General features: G+C 43.4%; 2 protein-coding genes across 3 annotated transcripts; both read right to left on the bottom strand.

The window, feature by feature from the left end:
* Positions 1 to 277: 277 nt before the first annotated feature.
* On the bottom strand, positions 278 to 7859 carry LOC308638197 (uncharacterized protein). Of its 2 annotated transcripts, XM_081275379.1 has the most exons (4): positions 7738 to 7859; positions 7171 to 7209; positions 4675 to 4801; positions 278 to 2334 (listed from the first exon to the last, which is right to left on the bottom strand). In XM_081275379.1, exons 1-4 carry the CDS (start codon positions 7768 to 7770, stop codon positions 758 to 760), a joined length of 1776 nt encoding a protein of 591 aa, XP_081131505.1. In that variant the 5' UTR covers positions 7771 to 7859; the 3' UTR covers positions 278 to 757. The 2 variants fall into 2 exon arrangements, with proteins under 2 accessions (XP_081131505.1, XP_081131504.1); XM_081275378.1 differs by lacking the exons at positions 7171 to 7209; positions 7738 to 7859 and adding an exon at positions 5507 to 7147.
* Positions 7860 to 10032: 2173 nt separating this feature from the next.
* Positions 10033 to 11562, bottom strand: LOC308638203 (vomeronasal type-1 receptor 1-like). Its single transcript, XM_081275403.1, has one exon. It carries the CDS (start codon positions 10959 to 10961, stop codon positions 10062 to 10064), a length of 900 nt encoding a protein of 299 aa, XP_081131529.1. The 5' UTR covers positions 10962 to 11562; the 3' UTR covers positions 10033 to 10061.
* Positions 11563 to 16677: the final 5115 nt, after the last annotated feature.

Below are 16677 nucleotides of genomic sequence, written 5' to 3'. Positions count from 1 at the left end.
TTTCACCAAAAATAGAGACATGAAGGCTACACATAAGACTACATACAGTTCTGCAGGTTTTTCTAGGTCCTGGGCAGCAAAGCAAATTAGAGTAAGAAATAATAATTACTTTTACTCATAATATCTGTGTTAAGATATTAAAAATGGGGGCTCTGTAAAACTACTGATCATTCACACAGAGCTCAATTTTGTCTCCTCTCATCAGAAACTGTGAATAGAACCACAAAGACTACAGGTAGATTAAATAATAAAGCATTTATTAATGCATAAGCTAGACCAGTATGAAGAAAATTTCATGTTGGTGAATGGGAGACCGATAAAACTTTTCCATGAAGGTAAGGTAAGCCATTCCTAGAAGACTCTAGCAGACTGCAGATCAGCTCCTCCTGGTTAAAAACTAGGTCAGATATACGTTTTAATCAGTCAGAAAGCAGAAAGGATTATCCTTGAAGGCCCAGGCTGTTCAAGAATTTCTCCTGGGCATAAGCAAACATGCACCTTCTTTTACAAGCTCAGATGACCAATGAACACTGTGTTAGGTGGTAGAAGATGCCTTCTGGCAGTGATTTAACTCTGACAAAGGCTCCTGTAAGCTTTACCTGTCCCTGAATGTGTGGGACTCTCACCCCAGTGTGGGTGTTAGGAAGTATGATGTTCAACTTCAGGCAGGCAGTTCCCTCATAAGGCCTAATACTGACCAAAGAAATAGCACAATTCCTGCAGGTATAGGCCTTTCTCAAGTGTGGACTTTCAGGAGCTAAGTGATGTTAAACCTTGGGCTGAAGGCTTCCTCACATTTGTTGCTTTTGTGAGGCCTCTCCATGGTGTGAGATTTTCGATGAAGAATGAGGCCAGAGTGCTGTGTAAAAGATTTCCCACATTTGCCGCACTCATATGGTCTTTCTCCTGTGTGAACCACCTGGTGCTGAATGAGGCCAGACTTCTGGATAAAGGATTTTCCACACTGACCACATTCATAGGGCCTCAAGCCGGTGTGAATTTTCTGGTGTTCAACAAGGGTGTAGCTCTGTCTAAAGAACTTCCCACATTCACTGCACTCAAAAGGCCTTTCTCCAGTGTGAGTCCTCTGGTGCCGAATGAGTTTGGATTTGAACATAAAGGCTTTCCCACATTCCCCACACTCATAAGGCTTTTCTGCAGTGTGCACCTTGTGGTGTTTATTGAGGGTGGCTCTTTGGCTAAAAGATTTTCCACACTGGTCACACTCAAAAGGCCTAGCCCCACTGTGGATCAACTGATGCTGAATGAGGCCATACTTTAGGCTAAATGACTTACCACACTGTCCACACTCATAAGGCCTTGCTCCGGTGTGAATTATCTGGTGTTCTAATAGGCTGTGGCTCTGTGTAAAGAATTTCCCACATTCGCTACATTCATAAGGCTTTTCTCCCGTGTGAGTTCTCTGGTGTCGAACAAGAGTGGATTTGGACCCAAATGCTTTCCCACACTCATCACACTCATAAGGCCTTTCTCCAGTGTGAATTCTGCAGTGTTCAATGAGGTTGGAGCTTTGGCTAAAAGATTTCCCACATTCACCACACTCATAAGGCCTTTCTCCAGTGTGCACTCTGTAATGTTTAATGAGGGTGGCTCTTTGACTAAATGATTTCCCACACTGACCACACTCATAAGGCCTCTCTCCAGTGTGGATTCTGCGGTGGTCATTCAAGTGGGAGGTCTGGCTGAAAGATTTCCCACATTCACTGCATTCATAAGGCCTTTCTCCATTATGGACTCTCTGGAGCTGAATAAGTGAGTACTTGCAGCAGTAGGCTTTCCCACATTTGGTAGATTCATAAAGCCTTTTTCCAGTGTAGACTCTTGGGTGGTGAACAAGAGCATGTTTGTGGCTGGAAGTTTTTCTGCATTCACCCCACTTGTAATGATTTATTCCAATATGAAGATCTTCCCCACACTCAGTAACTGTATTTGGCCTCTCACAGTTGGGAACAGACTGGGGCTGGATAAAGTCCAATGTGGCCAAGAAGCTTTTTCCAACATCCCCACAAGTTACAGGTTTCCCTTGGATTCTGCAGCTCTTCATAAATGAGGCTTTTCTCAAGTCTCTCTTCAAGGACATCTCTGAGCTGTGACAATTCTGCTCCTGGTGAAGGTTTGCACATATCCCAGTCAAGTATGGTTCCTGCCCAGGTTGATCAGCCAGGTGCAAAAGGTCTTTCAGAACTGGGACACACATTTCACAGGGATAAGTCTCCTGGGTAGAAACACCTGCCTTTGTAGTCTTGACTTGTGACAGTCCTACAGAAATCTGCTCAGAAGGTATCTCTTCATCCTCCATTCCATGCCAACAAACTGTAAGCAAACAAATTCTAATGAAATGCATGTTGACACCATAGTGGGAGTATATTACTCATGTTTTAAAGTACTTCCTGTATAATATGACTTTTGCATGTGTCGTATTAAGGATCAAATACAGGATCTCATAAATGCTAATACTCTACCACTGAGCGATGCCCCCAGCCTGATTTTCTGATACCTTAAAAAAACTTCTAAGACTAGGATTAGTGGCACATGCCTGCAACCCTGATTATTTGGGAGGCTAAGGCAAAAGGATCACAAGTTCAAGGCTGGCCTAAGAAACTTAGAAATACCCTGTCTTAAAATAATAAAAAGGGGTGTGAATGTAGCTCAACAATACAGTGCACTGAGTTCAATCATCAGAACAAAACAAAGCAAAAATGCTTTGCTGAAAGCCTTGCACAATGGCATGCCCCTGTAATCCCAGTTACTTGGGAAGCTGAGGCAAGAGTGAATGAGATTCCATTTAAAAACAAACTAAATTTGGCTGGCTGGGGAAGAGAGCAAGGCAATTCTTACCAAAGGTCTGAGATGGAATCACACCATTCAAATGGAAAATAACCAATCCAGAGTCCATACTGCAGACTATATTTTCTATATGGCCTTGATACTTCAGTATGCCATATTCCTCTGCCCCAATCATCCCAAGACAGGTAGTAGGCACGTATGGCCAAGATGTCCCTTAATCCCAGGGTCCACTGCAATGATTAATGTACCCATCCTGAACTATTTACCATGCCCTACCTATTGGGCAGGAAGTCCAATAAAGGCTATAGTTTAGTATTTTCCCTTCTGCTTCGGCTTCACCACTGGACACCTTCTCATGTAGGCCCATATATCATGGTACTATTCTCTTGCCACTTTAAATAATAAATTATTCTATCGATGACATTAAACTCTCACTCAGTCAACTCAATCAGTTAAAATCCTGCAGTACACTTTAAAACAGAAAGAGGAGGTCCTATCACATACATATCAAGGAATGAGTCCACACTGTATCGTTCTGAGGATGAGAAAGCTGGAAGCATTTTGAAGCAGTGGCTGCCGGGCAGTATTGAGCCTCTAAGGATCAAAAAGGGTGAGCCATCACCAGACAAAGGACACAAGGCTGAGTTGCACAACACGGTGGCGAGGCAGGGCCTCAAATCTACTCCTCATCACTGACTTTGACAAGCCTTTGTCATCTGGTGACATGTGCATGCTGTCCCAAAGGCTAGTAGCATCCAGAACCAGGAAAGTAAAATTGGAAAAAGGAATATTTACTGACATTCACAAACTTCACCACAAATGGTCAGTGCTGGGAAATGTCACCAAGGAGGCAGTGCAGAGGATATGTGGCACATGGAGTACAGAAAGGAGGGAGCAGCAAAAGGCCAGAGACCACAAAGTAAGGAGTCAGCAAAAAATCAACAAAGATAAGGAAAAGGCCAGGAGTGGTGCCACATGCCTGTGGTCCAAGCAGCTCAGGAGGCTGAGGCAGGAGGACTGTAAGTTCAAAGCCAGCCCCAGAAACTAAGCAAGGTCCTAAACAACTTGACACTGTCTCTAAAGAAATCATAAAAAAAGGACTAGGTATGTGGCTCAGTGATTAAGTACCCCTGAGTTCAATTCCAGGGGAAGGAAAGGAAGGTCAACAGACACAAAGGCTGACCAGCGGCATCAGCTCCAAAACTCTAAAGAAAGAAGAGAAGGAAGAAAGGAAGTGAGGGGAGGAAGGGAAAGAAGGAAAGGAAAGAAAAGTAGGTAAGTAGGTAGACAAAAACAAACGCTGACCAGTGGCATCAGCTCCGAAACTCTGGCAGACACCAGGCAGGCTGCTGGTTAGGGTTAGAAAACAGGCTGCTGGTTATGAGGAGAAAGTCTGGATGTCATACACTCCCTCAGCGGCCACTCATCAAGGCCCAGAGTCCTCTGAGACGTGTGGCATGTTCATCCTATGGCACCACCAGGGCTCTCACTTGCTCTCCTAAGGGAAAGACAGGCCAGGTAATCCTGCAGCACTGCCCAGAACCACACAGCACACTACAGACCACAGGAAATGCCATCCAGAAGGAGGTGCAGACCTTGGGGAAGAGTGACCCAAAGAGGGAGTAGAAAGTCGGGTGAGATCTGTCAGGCTGGCTCTAGATACCTGATGCCCAGACCCTCCCCTGCGCACTTCAGGGCAGCAAGAGCTAAGGCTTCTCGTGGCAGTGCACCAAGCTCATCCACGCACATGTGCCAAGACAGTGGAGAGGATTTCCACAGGCTCTAGAAAAGGCAGAACTGCCGCTAGAGGGAAAGTGGATAAATAGAGCCCAGCTCAAAACAGTGGGGTGGGGGCAAGAGTCTTACCTAGTGAGGTTACAAGTGCAAAGTTCTCCAACATCACACCGAGGTACAGCACCCGCTGATCCTCGTCAAGGAGCCCCCACTCTTCCTGGGAGAAGTAAATGGCCACATCCTCAAAGGTCACACAGTCCTGCCAAGATGGGGAAAATTTAATCAGCTTCTCTCCTAGGAACCCAAGTCCACTCCTCCTCCCTACCAGTCAGCCTTCCCTTGCTTGTCTTCCTTCCTGCTTTCTAACTCAGAGGAGACATCAATGGTATGGAGTTTCACCGTCTCCTCAAGGTCTGTTGTCACTGTGTCCTCCCTTAGCACCACCAAGTACCACGCTCTCCTCTTGGTCCCATGGTCACTATCCTCCTTCAGCATCCCCAGGCAGGTGGGCTGGGAGAACCAGCTAAATGGCCTGACATGTAGGGCCAGATCCCCAAAAGCCAGGTGATTTTCCTGGGGTCCCAAGATTGTGCCTCTCAGACACAAATTTGGGCTCATCATCTTTGATGTCCTCAACGCCAGGCCATCAGTCATTTAGCTCACAATCCCCATAGTGTAAACGTCACTCCTTGAACCGCACCTCTCATATAGCCTCGCTCCTCAGCCACCTCCACCCCTGTGTCCCATACCGCAGGCATCTCTCTGGTTTCACCATATTACTCAGAACATGGCATCCAAAAAGCTTGGCAAGTTGATACAAGATCTAGTACTACCCAGAGCTTTGGTAGTCCCCACTGCCAGAGGCAGTCCCTGTCCTGTTCTGCAGGCCAGATTAGTCCATTTTTACTAGCATAACAAAATATTTGAGGCAAACTACTGTATAAAGAAAGAAGTTTGGGCTCACAGTTCTGGAGGTGCAAGGTCTAAACACTTCCTCTGAGATGGCCTTCTTGCTGGCATTCTCCTCAAGTAGCTCAGGGCATAACATGACAAGACACAGGAAACATGCACATGTGTATGCAATCTCTTTTCTACTTATACAGCCAGCAGAATCCTACCACAGGCTACATCCTAACAACTCTACATAGCCCGAATCACTTCCCAAAGGCTCAACCTCCAAACATCACAGATTGTTTCCACTGTTATAAGTCAGTCTGGGATTCACATTTCAACACATGAATCCTTCGGGAACACTCAGGCCACATCCCAACAACAGCTCCTCTGCTGACTGAGCTCCTTGTTTCAACCTCAGCAACCCAGAACGGCCTCAGATTTCAGAAACCACAGCCCACTTCCACTTGTGCTGTACTTGATATGCCCCCCTCCAGGAATTGCCTGCCTCTCCTCCTGACCTTCATTCAATGGCCTGCCACAGTAGCCTTACACCTCAGGAACACCAACTCTCCTCATGAAAATTTATGCTGCTAATTTATGAAACTCAAAAGAAACACCACAGATTCTACAAAATTCTTGTGGATATAAAGTATGTTGAATAAGCATTAGTCCTAGCTTCAGTACCTCAGTTACTCCTAGGCCTTCACACTGATTTCATGGCAAACTGCCAGACCATCCTCTCTCCCAGACCTTTCACTTCTCTCCCACATCTTTGTGACTCCCACAACTACTACCCAAGGACCCAAGCACAAGACATACCCATGGGTCCCCAGGCTCCTAATAGCATTACCAGCAAACCAGGATTCCCTTTTAATGGTGACCCAAGCTACACCCAGGACAAACACTGACCACTACCTTCTGGATGTGTCCTGAATCCCTCCCCAAAGCTGTAGTCCTGTGTAGTTAACTATCCATTTGATGTCTAAACTAACTGTTCTTTGAAATATCTCAGCCTCTAAAGATGTCCCAAAACAAAACTGCGGATATTTCAATAATTGACCCTACTACGAACTTATCCTGCTTAGTGGAGCTTCTATATTTCTAGCTACTAGACCCAAACACCCCACTTCCATGAACTACAGATTCTTAAGAATCTCTCACCCTCAGTATCTATAAACCTGATCTTTCTTACTTAAAAAAACTGATATAGATACCAACAGCTACCAACTACATGGCCACCACATTGGTCCAGCCATTATTAGCTCTCACCTGACTACTACAGTAGGCTTATCTTTGCTCCTCCTATCCCACCCTTCACACCCACAGTCTGGTCTCCATGTTGTAGCCACAGGAAATTTGAGACTTGGGTCAGATCTCCATCTTCTAATCCAAAACTTGCATTACTTGTCTCACTCCAGAAGAGACACAGAAAATCTGAGAAAACCTGTTCTGTTCTCTAGCTTTCAACTCCCTGCTTTCCTCAACAATTCAGCCCTGCGTTCTAGCATTTGCTTACCAATTATCTAAACTTGGGACAACTTTCCACACCCTACTGTACAAGTTTCCAGCAAAAGAAACTACTTCAGATAGCCCCTAGTCTAGACATGTGATTCCTGGGCTTGATGTAGTTGCTCAGGATCAAAGAAGTAGAGAAGTGACATGAGAAGATCCCCAGAACATTAAAAGACAGAGTGGGATCAGAATCATGGAAGTCCTGGCACACCCTCTACTCACCTGTGCGAAGTCCATAAGGGTTTTTGTAGTCATGGGAGCCTGTGAGAAGAAGAAGAGAGACAAGTGACCATGGTGGGGGTTCCCCTGACTCAGGCCTCCTTTTTTTCCCCGCCCAGCCCTGGGGATGACTGCATTATGGGTGGCCTCAGTGCCCCAGTCCTGGGTGCTTTTAACTACGGTGAGAACTTGCACTAGGATTCCATCTTTGCTGCACCTCGGTGCTATCCCCTTTCCAGATGTTCTAACTTTGAATTGCGTTTGGAAACTTTGAAAAACTTAACGCAGACCACGCTCTTCTGAGCACAGCACTCCCTGGCTATCAAAACCCTGAGGATAAGGGTGAAACGCCTGATGGCTGCTGGCTCAACCGTCCTAGTGAAATAGAAACCAGTCCCTTCGGCAGTCACGCTCCCCCACACCCTGGACACCAGTCTGGGAAGTGGGGACCCGCCCCTGAGCCCCGCACCGTTCTGGACACCGAGACCTGAAAGGTGGAGTGACACAGGGGGACGCGCGCAGCCCCTCGGGGATCCGGGACTCGGGCGGCCCGGGGAACGCGGCGCTTACCCCGCCTGTGTCCTGCGGCGCGGCCACAGCCATCGGCTTCGCCGTTGTGCCGCGAAGACCACCCAGGACCCCGATAGCTGATGGAGCGCGCGGAACCGGAAAGCTATCACTACGACCGTCCGGGAGCGACGCCGGAAGTCCCGCCCCGAGCTGCAGAACAAACGCGGCGGCGCCCTCTGCCGAGCGCTCATGGGCCAGGTCTTAGCGTGGCATTCTGGGTCACGTAGTTCTCACGCTCCGCACGGCGGTCTGTGTGGCTCTCTGGGAACCGCCGCCGATCGGCCTCGCGGGGCGCTGGGAGAGAGCGTCACCGCCTTTGGAAAGCGGGGCGGGGCTTCGCACTTCTTAAAGGGAACGCGGCCGAGTTGTCTCTACTGGAGTTTCCGCGTGGACGCGGAGAGGCGTGTCCGCCCTGCGCGCCGGCGAACCGCCGTTCGCTCGCTCTCCCGTGACGTTAGCGGGTTTCGGGGGCTGGGTCCAGGAGCAGAGACGGGGCCGGAGTCCACTCGTGGTGCAGCCGACCTGGGATGTAGGCGCTGAGCTCAGCCCAGGGCAGAAGTGACTTCCTCCTGAGAAGCTGATCTGCAGACACAAAAGGGAAAGTGGAGAAGCTCTGGGAGAGAGCCTCGAGGGTGGAGAGCCGCCCAGTGAGACTCGGCCACCAAGACGGCCACCCGAGAAACCCGAGGGAAGGCAGGAAAGAAGCTTGAGGTGCTGCGCCTCCAGGAGGGAGCAAGTCCGCCCACCGCCGTGGCGGCTCAGGTGGAGCCTGATGCCCAGGCTGCTCAGGGGGGTCTGGCTGCTGGCAGTGGGGACATGACGTCAGTCTCCCGCCCAACATCCCGGAGGTCCCACGCGGCTTGTCAGCCTGAAGGGTGAATCCAGAGCCCTCGCAGCCCTCGATATGTGAAAATCGGCAGAGAACAGCATTTAACGTCAAACCTGTGTCGGGAAATGATTTTGTGATCTGAATAAAGGGAGAAAACCCTCAAGTGGTAGACTCAAGTCATATATTTACTTTTTAAAAAATAGCATGTTCCCATTTCCTGTTGAAGATCCAATTTGTTATGTGGAGTTTGCTCCCTGGAGGAAATCTGGATTTCCCTGACATCCTGTGGGGAGTGGAAGAGAGACAGATGGAGGAGAGATTCAACTGCAAATCTGGAATGAGAGTGGGGAACATACGCAGGTACCTCTGGAAATGGAATAGGCCTTAAGGAGGTGAGAGAGGAGAGTTTCCCTTTTGAGAAAGTAAGTTTGTACACTCATAGGAGGTGAGAAGAGAAGGGCAAATTGATGAGGAGAGGGAATATTGAAAATAGGGAAAGTCAAATCAAAGCCACAAGGGTCCTCTGCACATCTACCAGAATGGCTACTAAAACAAACAAAAAACAGTATCAAGGATGCGGAGAAGTTGGAACCCTTATACCTGCAGTGGGAATATGAAATGGTAGAGCTATTGTGGAAAAGAGTCTAGCAGTTCCTCAAAGTATAGAAACTGCCACCTGAGACCTTGTTTACACATTCTAAAGAACTGAAAGCATGAATTCAGGTACCCGTACACTCAGGGCCGTGGTAACGTTATTCACAGTGTCTGAAAGGTAGAAACAACCTAAGTATCCATCAAAGATCTGTGAATTTAAAAAAATGATACATTCAAACAATGGAATAGTCATAAAAGGAATAAAGTTATATATGACACAACAAAGATGAACTTTGAAAAATATTCTTAAGAAGTGTTAGTCACATTCAAAATAACAAATATTTTATTCCACTTTTATGAAATACCTAGAATAGGCAAACTCGGACAAAAAACAGAGGATACCAGAGGCTGGGGGCACAGGAAATGAAGAGTTACACTTAATGTATACACATTTTCTTTTGGGTTGATCAAAAAAAGTGTTGGAAATAGTAATGGTAGGTTTACAACATTACAAATTCACTTAACACTACTGAATTGTATTCTTGAAATTTATTAAAATGGTGCATTTTACATTACATGTCATTTACCACTCTGCACAAAAACCACACAAGCAGAGGTTTTCTCCAAATCTCAGACAATATTTTCCCCTATCACACTATTTCATATTCATGAATATTTCCTTTGAAGCTAAAGCAGTTTGAGTAGTATTTATTTATTTATGCACATAAAGTTTATTTTAGGCCTCTCATAGGACTTACGATGTCTAAGATTGAACTGCCCCATTCTACATAGAATGACACATTTCTATAAAAAAGGTGCAATTTATTGCCCTAAACATTAACATATGATAGAAAGGATGACTGAAATAGCTGTAGAGAATATGGAAGAAGGTGCTTCTTTGTTAGCAGTCCATGAAACCAAAGAAACGAGTGTCACTGTGAATGAGCACCAAGGGACTGAATGCTGGGAAACATGAAGACAAAATCATAGAGGTATTCACCAGCCACTGACCTGGGATTACAGCAAGAGTCATCCAAACATGCAAGACAGAAGAGAATGAGTAAAAGATACAAAAGGAGCTCACAAGGATCAAAATGGTGCATGTAGCTTTACCCTCAGGGGAATGTCTAAAAGTATGCCTGTGGATGTAAATGTGTTGCACTCGCTGTTTGTGTCTGTGCAGGAAAAGGACCATAAATCCACTGGCCCAGGCCATGAGTCCCAAACACATGAAGTCAATTGTGAAGAATAAGAATGCAACTAGAAACTTTTTAAAGCTATCTGGATTAAGTGAGGAACAGTATCCATAATTTATTTTCACACTTAAATTTTTGCTGTTCATTGGACCAATCACTTTTATAGGAACAAATATATTTATCAACAGTTGCAGGATCCAGAAGAGAAAACAACTGAAGGCAATGCACCTCGGGGATTTCATTCTGAGCTCCAGCCACTTGGAGAAATTGGGGTAAAGTTTTATGGCCTGGAAACCACTGAGGAAGCAGGTGGTGCTGAGGGAAACCCCTCTGGCTACTCTGTGGAAATAGAAGAGAAGTTTACATCCAGTTTCATCCAGGAAGTAGTTCAGGCCAAAAGCTGCCACTGTCTGAGGGATCCCTCTGGAGAAAAGTACAATGGAATTGGCTAATACCAGTTGGGTGAGGACCATGTCTGTGGGTTTTACATTGTGTCCAGTGAGCAAAGAGAAGTTATAAAGACAAAGGAGGGAGATATTTCCAAGGACTCCCACTCCCATCTGAATAAGGAAGATAACCCCAATTTCCAACTTAACAATAGCCATCACACTGCATGCTTGGTACAGTGATTTTGATTGGAATAAAGGAATGGGTGGTTAGACAAACAACTTGCCCAGTAACCTTTACTGCTAAACCTAACACATATTTTCTAAGTTTATGTAAGCATTAAGTATGTGTGCTTGTGGATTCAGAAGGTGTTCTTGAAAGTTCTACTTGGAAGCAGTTTAGATGTCATCCCACAGGAAGTAGGTGAATGCATTATGGTTCATCTGCACAGCAGATAATACCTGTAAACTGAGTGGGGAAGATCTTTATACTCTGATTTAGTAACCGATTGCTTTTTGAAATGAAAAGCCAAGTAAAAAAACTATGTATGAAGTATGCCAAAGTTTTTCCACATACGTGGAGAAATAAAAATGCAGGAACAGAATACATTCAGATTTAGAAGAAAATCTTCTAAAATAGTGGCTTTGTTTTTGCAAAATAAATATTTCATATAGTAAACATGGTTGAATCAAATTAAATGTTTTAAAAACACAAAATTGAAAAGTGGAAAGATGAGCAAATATTCAGTTGGTGACCTCTGTGAAAATGAAATACTTCAAGTGAATTGAAAAATATATCATTTCAACTGTACATCCTAGAGGCAAAATTATCTGTCAATAAAGCTTAAATTTTGCTTATATATTTTACAAAAGGGTTGATGTATTTTCGAAACAAATATGTTAATTTAAGTGGAAAATAAGACTTTCAATGTAAGAGAAAGTGAGTGGTAATATAAATAAAACCTCCATTTGATAGAAACATTCAATATTAACTTATTATTTAAGAAAATGTTTTGTACTAGAGATCAAACGCAGGGACTCTCATTTACTCTGAGCTACATTCTTGCCCCTAAACCACACATACACACAAATAAATGTCACATCAATTTGTAAGTAAATGCATAAAAATATATACTCTCCTTCCTTTCTACATTGAAAAACTGTAGAAATTATGGGCAACCAAATATCAATGCCTATTTCTAACAACCAGGTTTTGGTCTCTAAAATTTCTCAGTATAAGAAATAAGTGTCTTTGAGGGTGAAGGCAGTTTATTTCAGATCTAGAGCAGAAACTTTCCAAGATTCTTTTGGAAAATCTGATCAAATAAGGGATGTGAGGAAATTGAGAGAAAGCTGAGTTCACTTGAAGTAGTCTCAGGCCCATAGGAAGAAACTACCATTGTACAAAATTATGTAATAGTCACTCTGAAGGATTGATGCTCATAACCGAGCTGCATATAGTAAAAGTGACAGTAACTGATAAGGTTTATGCTGGGAGATGTTTGGAAAACCCACGCATTCTTCTGAAAATCAATGGAGGGAATGCTAATCCTCTATCCTACCTATAGCTCTATAGATGCTATTTCATGTTAAGAAATTTCAGTTTGGGGTAAAATGTATCACACTTCAAAATATTTACCATCATGTATAAAAGATAAAATAATAGAAGTTTCAAGATAGTTTTTAGAGAGCCTTCCTCAGAACAATTCCTTCTTCCAAAAGCACTGAAGCTTCATTGTTGGATGGTGAAATATGAGGATGTTTGAAGTCAAGAAGAAAAAATACTATCACGCTGGCGATGCCTTGTTCAGTTATCTTCTGGCATGGTCATTTCTACCACACAGAAACCTCAGCTGTGAGATGAATGTCCACTTCCATGACTGAGAATTGAAATACACATTTGAGAAACATTCTAGAAACAGGAAATGTTATTAAGATCAATAATAGATGATCATCTAGAATAGTCACAAGTCAAGACAGCTGAAATTTTTCTTTTATGTAAGCAATAATCTTAAATGTACAAGCAAAAATACATTAGTAAAAAAAGGGGGAGATTTTGGAGAAAGACTGATAAAGTAATAAAAAGGAAATATTGAATGACAACCAAAGGTGGTATTTAAATTATAGAACTTATTTTAAATAATAGCAAAGAAAACTGTTGTCCTAGGTAGAAGTCTTTCCAGTATTTTTAGTAATTCAAAGCACACTAATATGTACCTTATTGAATAAAATGGCAATGAAAATGTTAACATTTCCTAATTTCCTCTACTAATATCAAAAGGGCAAGACATGTAAAAAATCAGTTTAATGAAAAGAACTTACTATGTGTAAAGTATAATAAGAATTACAGTTTGCTACTGAAAAAAATAAAAATGTAACAGAACTTTAATGACCTAGGTTGGCAGATACTTACATAAGAGAGCTTCAAAAGAACTTATATATGGTTGAAGTGAATGATGGCCTGGGGGAAACAGCTTGTTCAATGATCACCACTGAAGTATGTGGAGATTTAATTAAGACTTTACAGGTATATTTCTAGCTTTAATCTTAGAAGAAAATAATAAATACTTGATGTAAATATATATAATATAAAATCTCTCAGATAAAAATATAGCAGGATATTTTTCATAATTTTGTCTTAGCAAAGTATTACTAAACTTGTGTCAAACCTGAGGTCCCAAAAGTTTTTGGTGTTTTCATAAAATGTAACTTTTTTTTCCTTTGGTACTGGGACAGGAACCAGAGCTGTTTCACTATCAGGTACATCCCCAACACTTTTTATTGTTTATTTTCAGACAGGGTCTTGCTAAGTTCCGTATGGCCTTGCCAAGTTGCCAAGACTGGCCTACCTTGCAATCCTCCTGCCTCAGCCCCCCCATTGCTGGAATTACAGGCATGTGGCACCACATCTGGTGATATTTGTACTTTTTATAATAGAAAGTTTTCCTCACTCTCCCACTTCCTGTGGGACTCCCCAGTGTGGGCCCTCTCTAGGACCTGTGTGAGTGTAGTTAACTTGTACCTCTCTGGTGTCCTGTCTTGTGGCTGCAGCTGATTGTAGTGTGAAAAGATACAGAACGCTGCATACTTACAGAGCTTTTTTGAAGATCATGCAGATTGCCGATACATGAAATTTTGCTAAATTTATTTTCCAGAATCATGCGATTTAACATTGAAAAGATCAAATCATTTGCAAAGATATTGCCATCAAATCTCAGCAATTGGGATAAAGAGGACAGTTTATGTGTGAGTTGGGGAGACGTCACTTTTGGTCAAGGACTGGACTAGTGATGACAGGACAAAGTGTGGGTAGTGGGAGCACATGTCCCGGAGTGATCGTCTCTCACAAGAGAAGACAGAAGGAGAATTCAGTCTGCAGGAATCCAGGAAGATGGGAGTTAAGACACAACTTCCTGGGTGATTATGAAGTGGTGGCCAAGTTCCCCAACAGTGAAGCATTGTGACCTCTCTGGCTAGCAAGGGGAACAGGGGTGGGGAAGGGTATCTGAGTAAACAAGCACCTCACATTCATACCTTTGTTGATTTCTTAAGGATTTTACAGCAGAATTCCAGGTTTCTTTCAGGGCTGCAGATTGAACCCAGGGCCTTGTGCATGTGAGGCCAGCTCTGTACCAGCTGAGCTATAACCCCAGCAACCAAAATATTAGCTTTTAGATCCAATTTAACATTTTGTAATATTTGAAATTCCAGTAAATATTGAAAAGAGAAATTTGAGGTGTGATAAGTGGAATTAAAAATAGGTAATGAGGGCTGGGGATGTGGCTCAAGCGGTAGCGTGCTCGCCTGGCATGCGGGCGGCCCGGGTTCGATCCTCAACACCACATACCAACAAAGATGTTGTGTCCGCCGAGAACTAAAAAATAAATATTAAAAATTCTCTCTCTATCTCTCTCAAAAAAATAGGTAATGAAATTAGAGCAATAAACTAAGAAAAGGGGGAAAGGTAAACTGTAGGAATCATGTGAAAAAGACTTTATGAAATGAATTTAAGTCTGCTCAAGTATGAAGTCCTGGTTTGGGAATCCACGTTTCCCAGGGCTAGAGAAAACACTTAGGAACCTGCAAATCTGTGGATTGCATAAACATGGTGCTGCTTGAAATACAACATAGATTAAAGCTCATACCCTTTGTCATAGAACATTTGGAGACAGGGATGATTTAAACTAGGCGATTCCTACTTTCAGAGGCAAGGATGTGATGTTCATCAAACAAGTTCTGCAAGTAGAATTTTTATTGTTTTTATCTTTATCCTTTTAGGTTGCTTTTTTTAAAAAAAATGTATCTTGTGATTAGGGGAGAAACAGCAGGAGATTAATAGGAGAATGATAATGGCAAGGCACGTTGGACATCTGCTTACGTGCCTGGGTGATAATATCACCTTAAGACTAAGATGTCCCTGAAAATCCTTTAGTGAGCCCCCATTAGCCATGCATACTTTAATGACTCCACACCTGGGACAGGGGATGGGACAGATCAGGCTGATGGAGGCAGGAAAGGCACCAGATGCAACAGCTGCTCTCAGAAAGAGTGATTTCACACTTTGTGCAGAAATATGCCTGTGGCCAGTCACACAACACCCCCACACTACACACTGTACACTACACACACACACCACACTGCACACACACCACAAAACAGAGCACATACTAACTACACACTATATACACAGATACCACACTACACACTACACACTACACACACACACACACCACAAAACAGAGCACATACTAACTACACACTATACACACAGATACCACACTACACACTACACACTACACACACACACACACACCACAAAACAGAGCACATACTAACTACACACTATACACACAGATACCACACTACACACTACACACTACACACACACACACACACCACAAAACAGAGCACATACTAACTACACACTATACACACAGATACCACACTACACACTACACACTACACATACACACACCACAAAACAGAGCACATACTAACTACACACTATACACACAGATACCACACTACACACTACACACTACACACACACACACACACCACAAAACAGAGCACATACTAACTACACACTATACACACAGATACCACACTACACACTACACACTACACACACACACACACACCACAAAACAGAGCACATACTAACTACACACTATACACACAGATACCACACTACACACTACACACTACACACACACACACACACCACAAAACAGAGCACATACTAACTACACACTATACACACAGATACCACACTACACACTACACACACACACACACCACAAAACAGAGCACATACTAACTACACACTATACACACAGATACCACACTACACACTACACACTACACACACACACACACACCACAAAACAGAGCACATACTAACTACACACTATACACACAGATACCACACTACACACTACACACACACACACACACCACAAAACAGAGCACATACTAACTACACACTATACACACAGATACCACACTACACACTATACACTACACATACACACACCACAAAACAGAGCACATACTAACTACACACTATACACACAGATACCACACTACACACTACACACACACACACACACACCACAAAACAGAGCACATACTAACTACACACTATACACACAGATACCACACTACACACTATACACTACACACACACACACCACAAAACAGAGCACATACTAACTACACACTATACACACAGATACCACACTACACACTACACACTACACACACACACACACCACAAAACAGAGCACATACTAACTACACACTATACACACAGATACCACACTACACACTATACACTACACACACACACACACCACAAAACAGAGCACATACTAACTACACACTATACACTACACACACACACACACCACAAAACAGAGCATACTAACTATAC

The sequence above is a fragment of the Spermophilus citellus genome, assembly GCF_964194105.1.
Source record: "Spermophilus citellus genome assembly, chromosome: 18".
NCBI lineage: Eukaryota > Metazoa > Chordata > Mammalia > Rodentia > Sciuridae > Spermophilus > Spermophilus citellus.
The sequence above is the reverse complement of the archived record's forward strand: the minus strand, read 5'-3'. Positions and strand labels throughout refer to the sequence as shown.

Bases quoted from the DNA above. Each gene is read 5' to 3' on its own strand.
- LOC308638197 (XM_081275378.1), bottom strand. From the start codon at position 5,590: ATGTTATGCCCTGAGCTACTTGAGGAGAATGCCAGCAAGAAGGCCATC. The intron at 4,802-5,506 runs GTGAGCCCAAAC...CCATCTTGGCAG, and splicing joins GACCTTGCACCTCCAGAACT to GACTGTGTGACCTTTGAGGA. The intron at 2,335-4,674 runs GTAAGACTCTTG...GTTTGCTTACAG, and splicing joins TGCACTTGTAACCTCACTAG to TTTGTTGGCATGGAATGGAG.
- LOC308638203 (XM_081275403.1), bottom strand. From the start codon at position 10,961: ATGGCTATTGTTAAGTTGGAAATTGGGGTTATCTTCCTTATTCAGATG.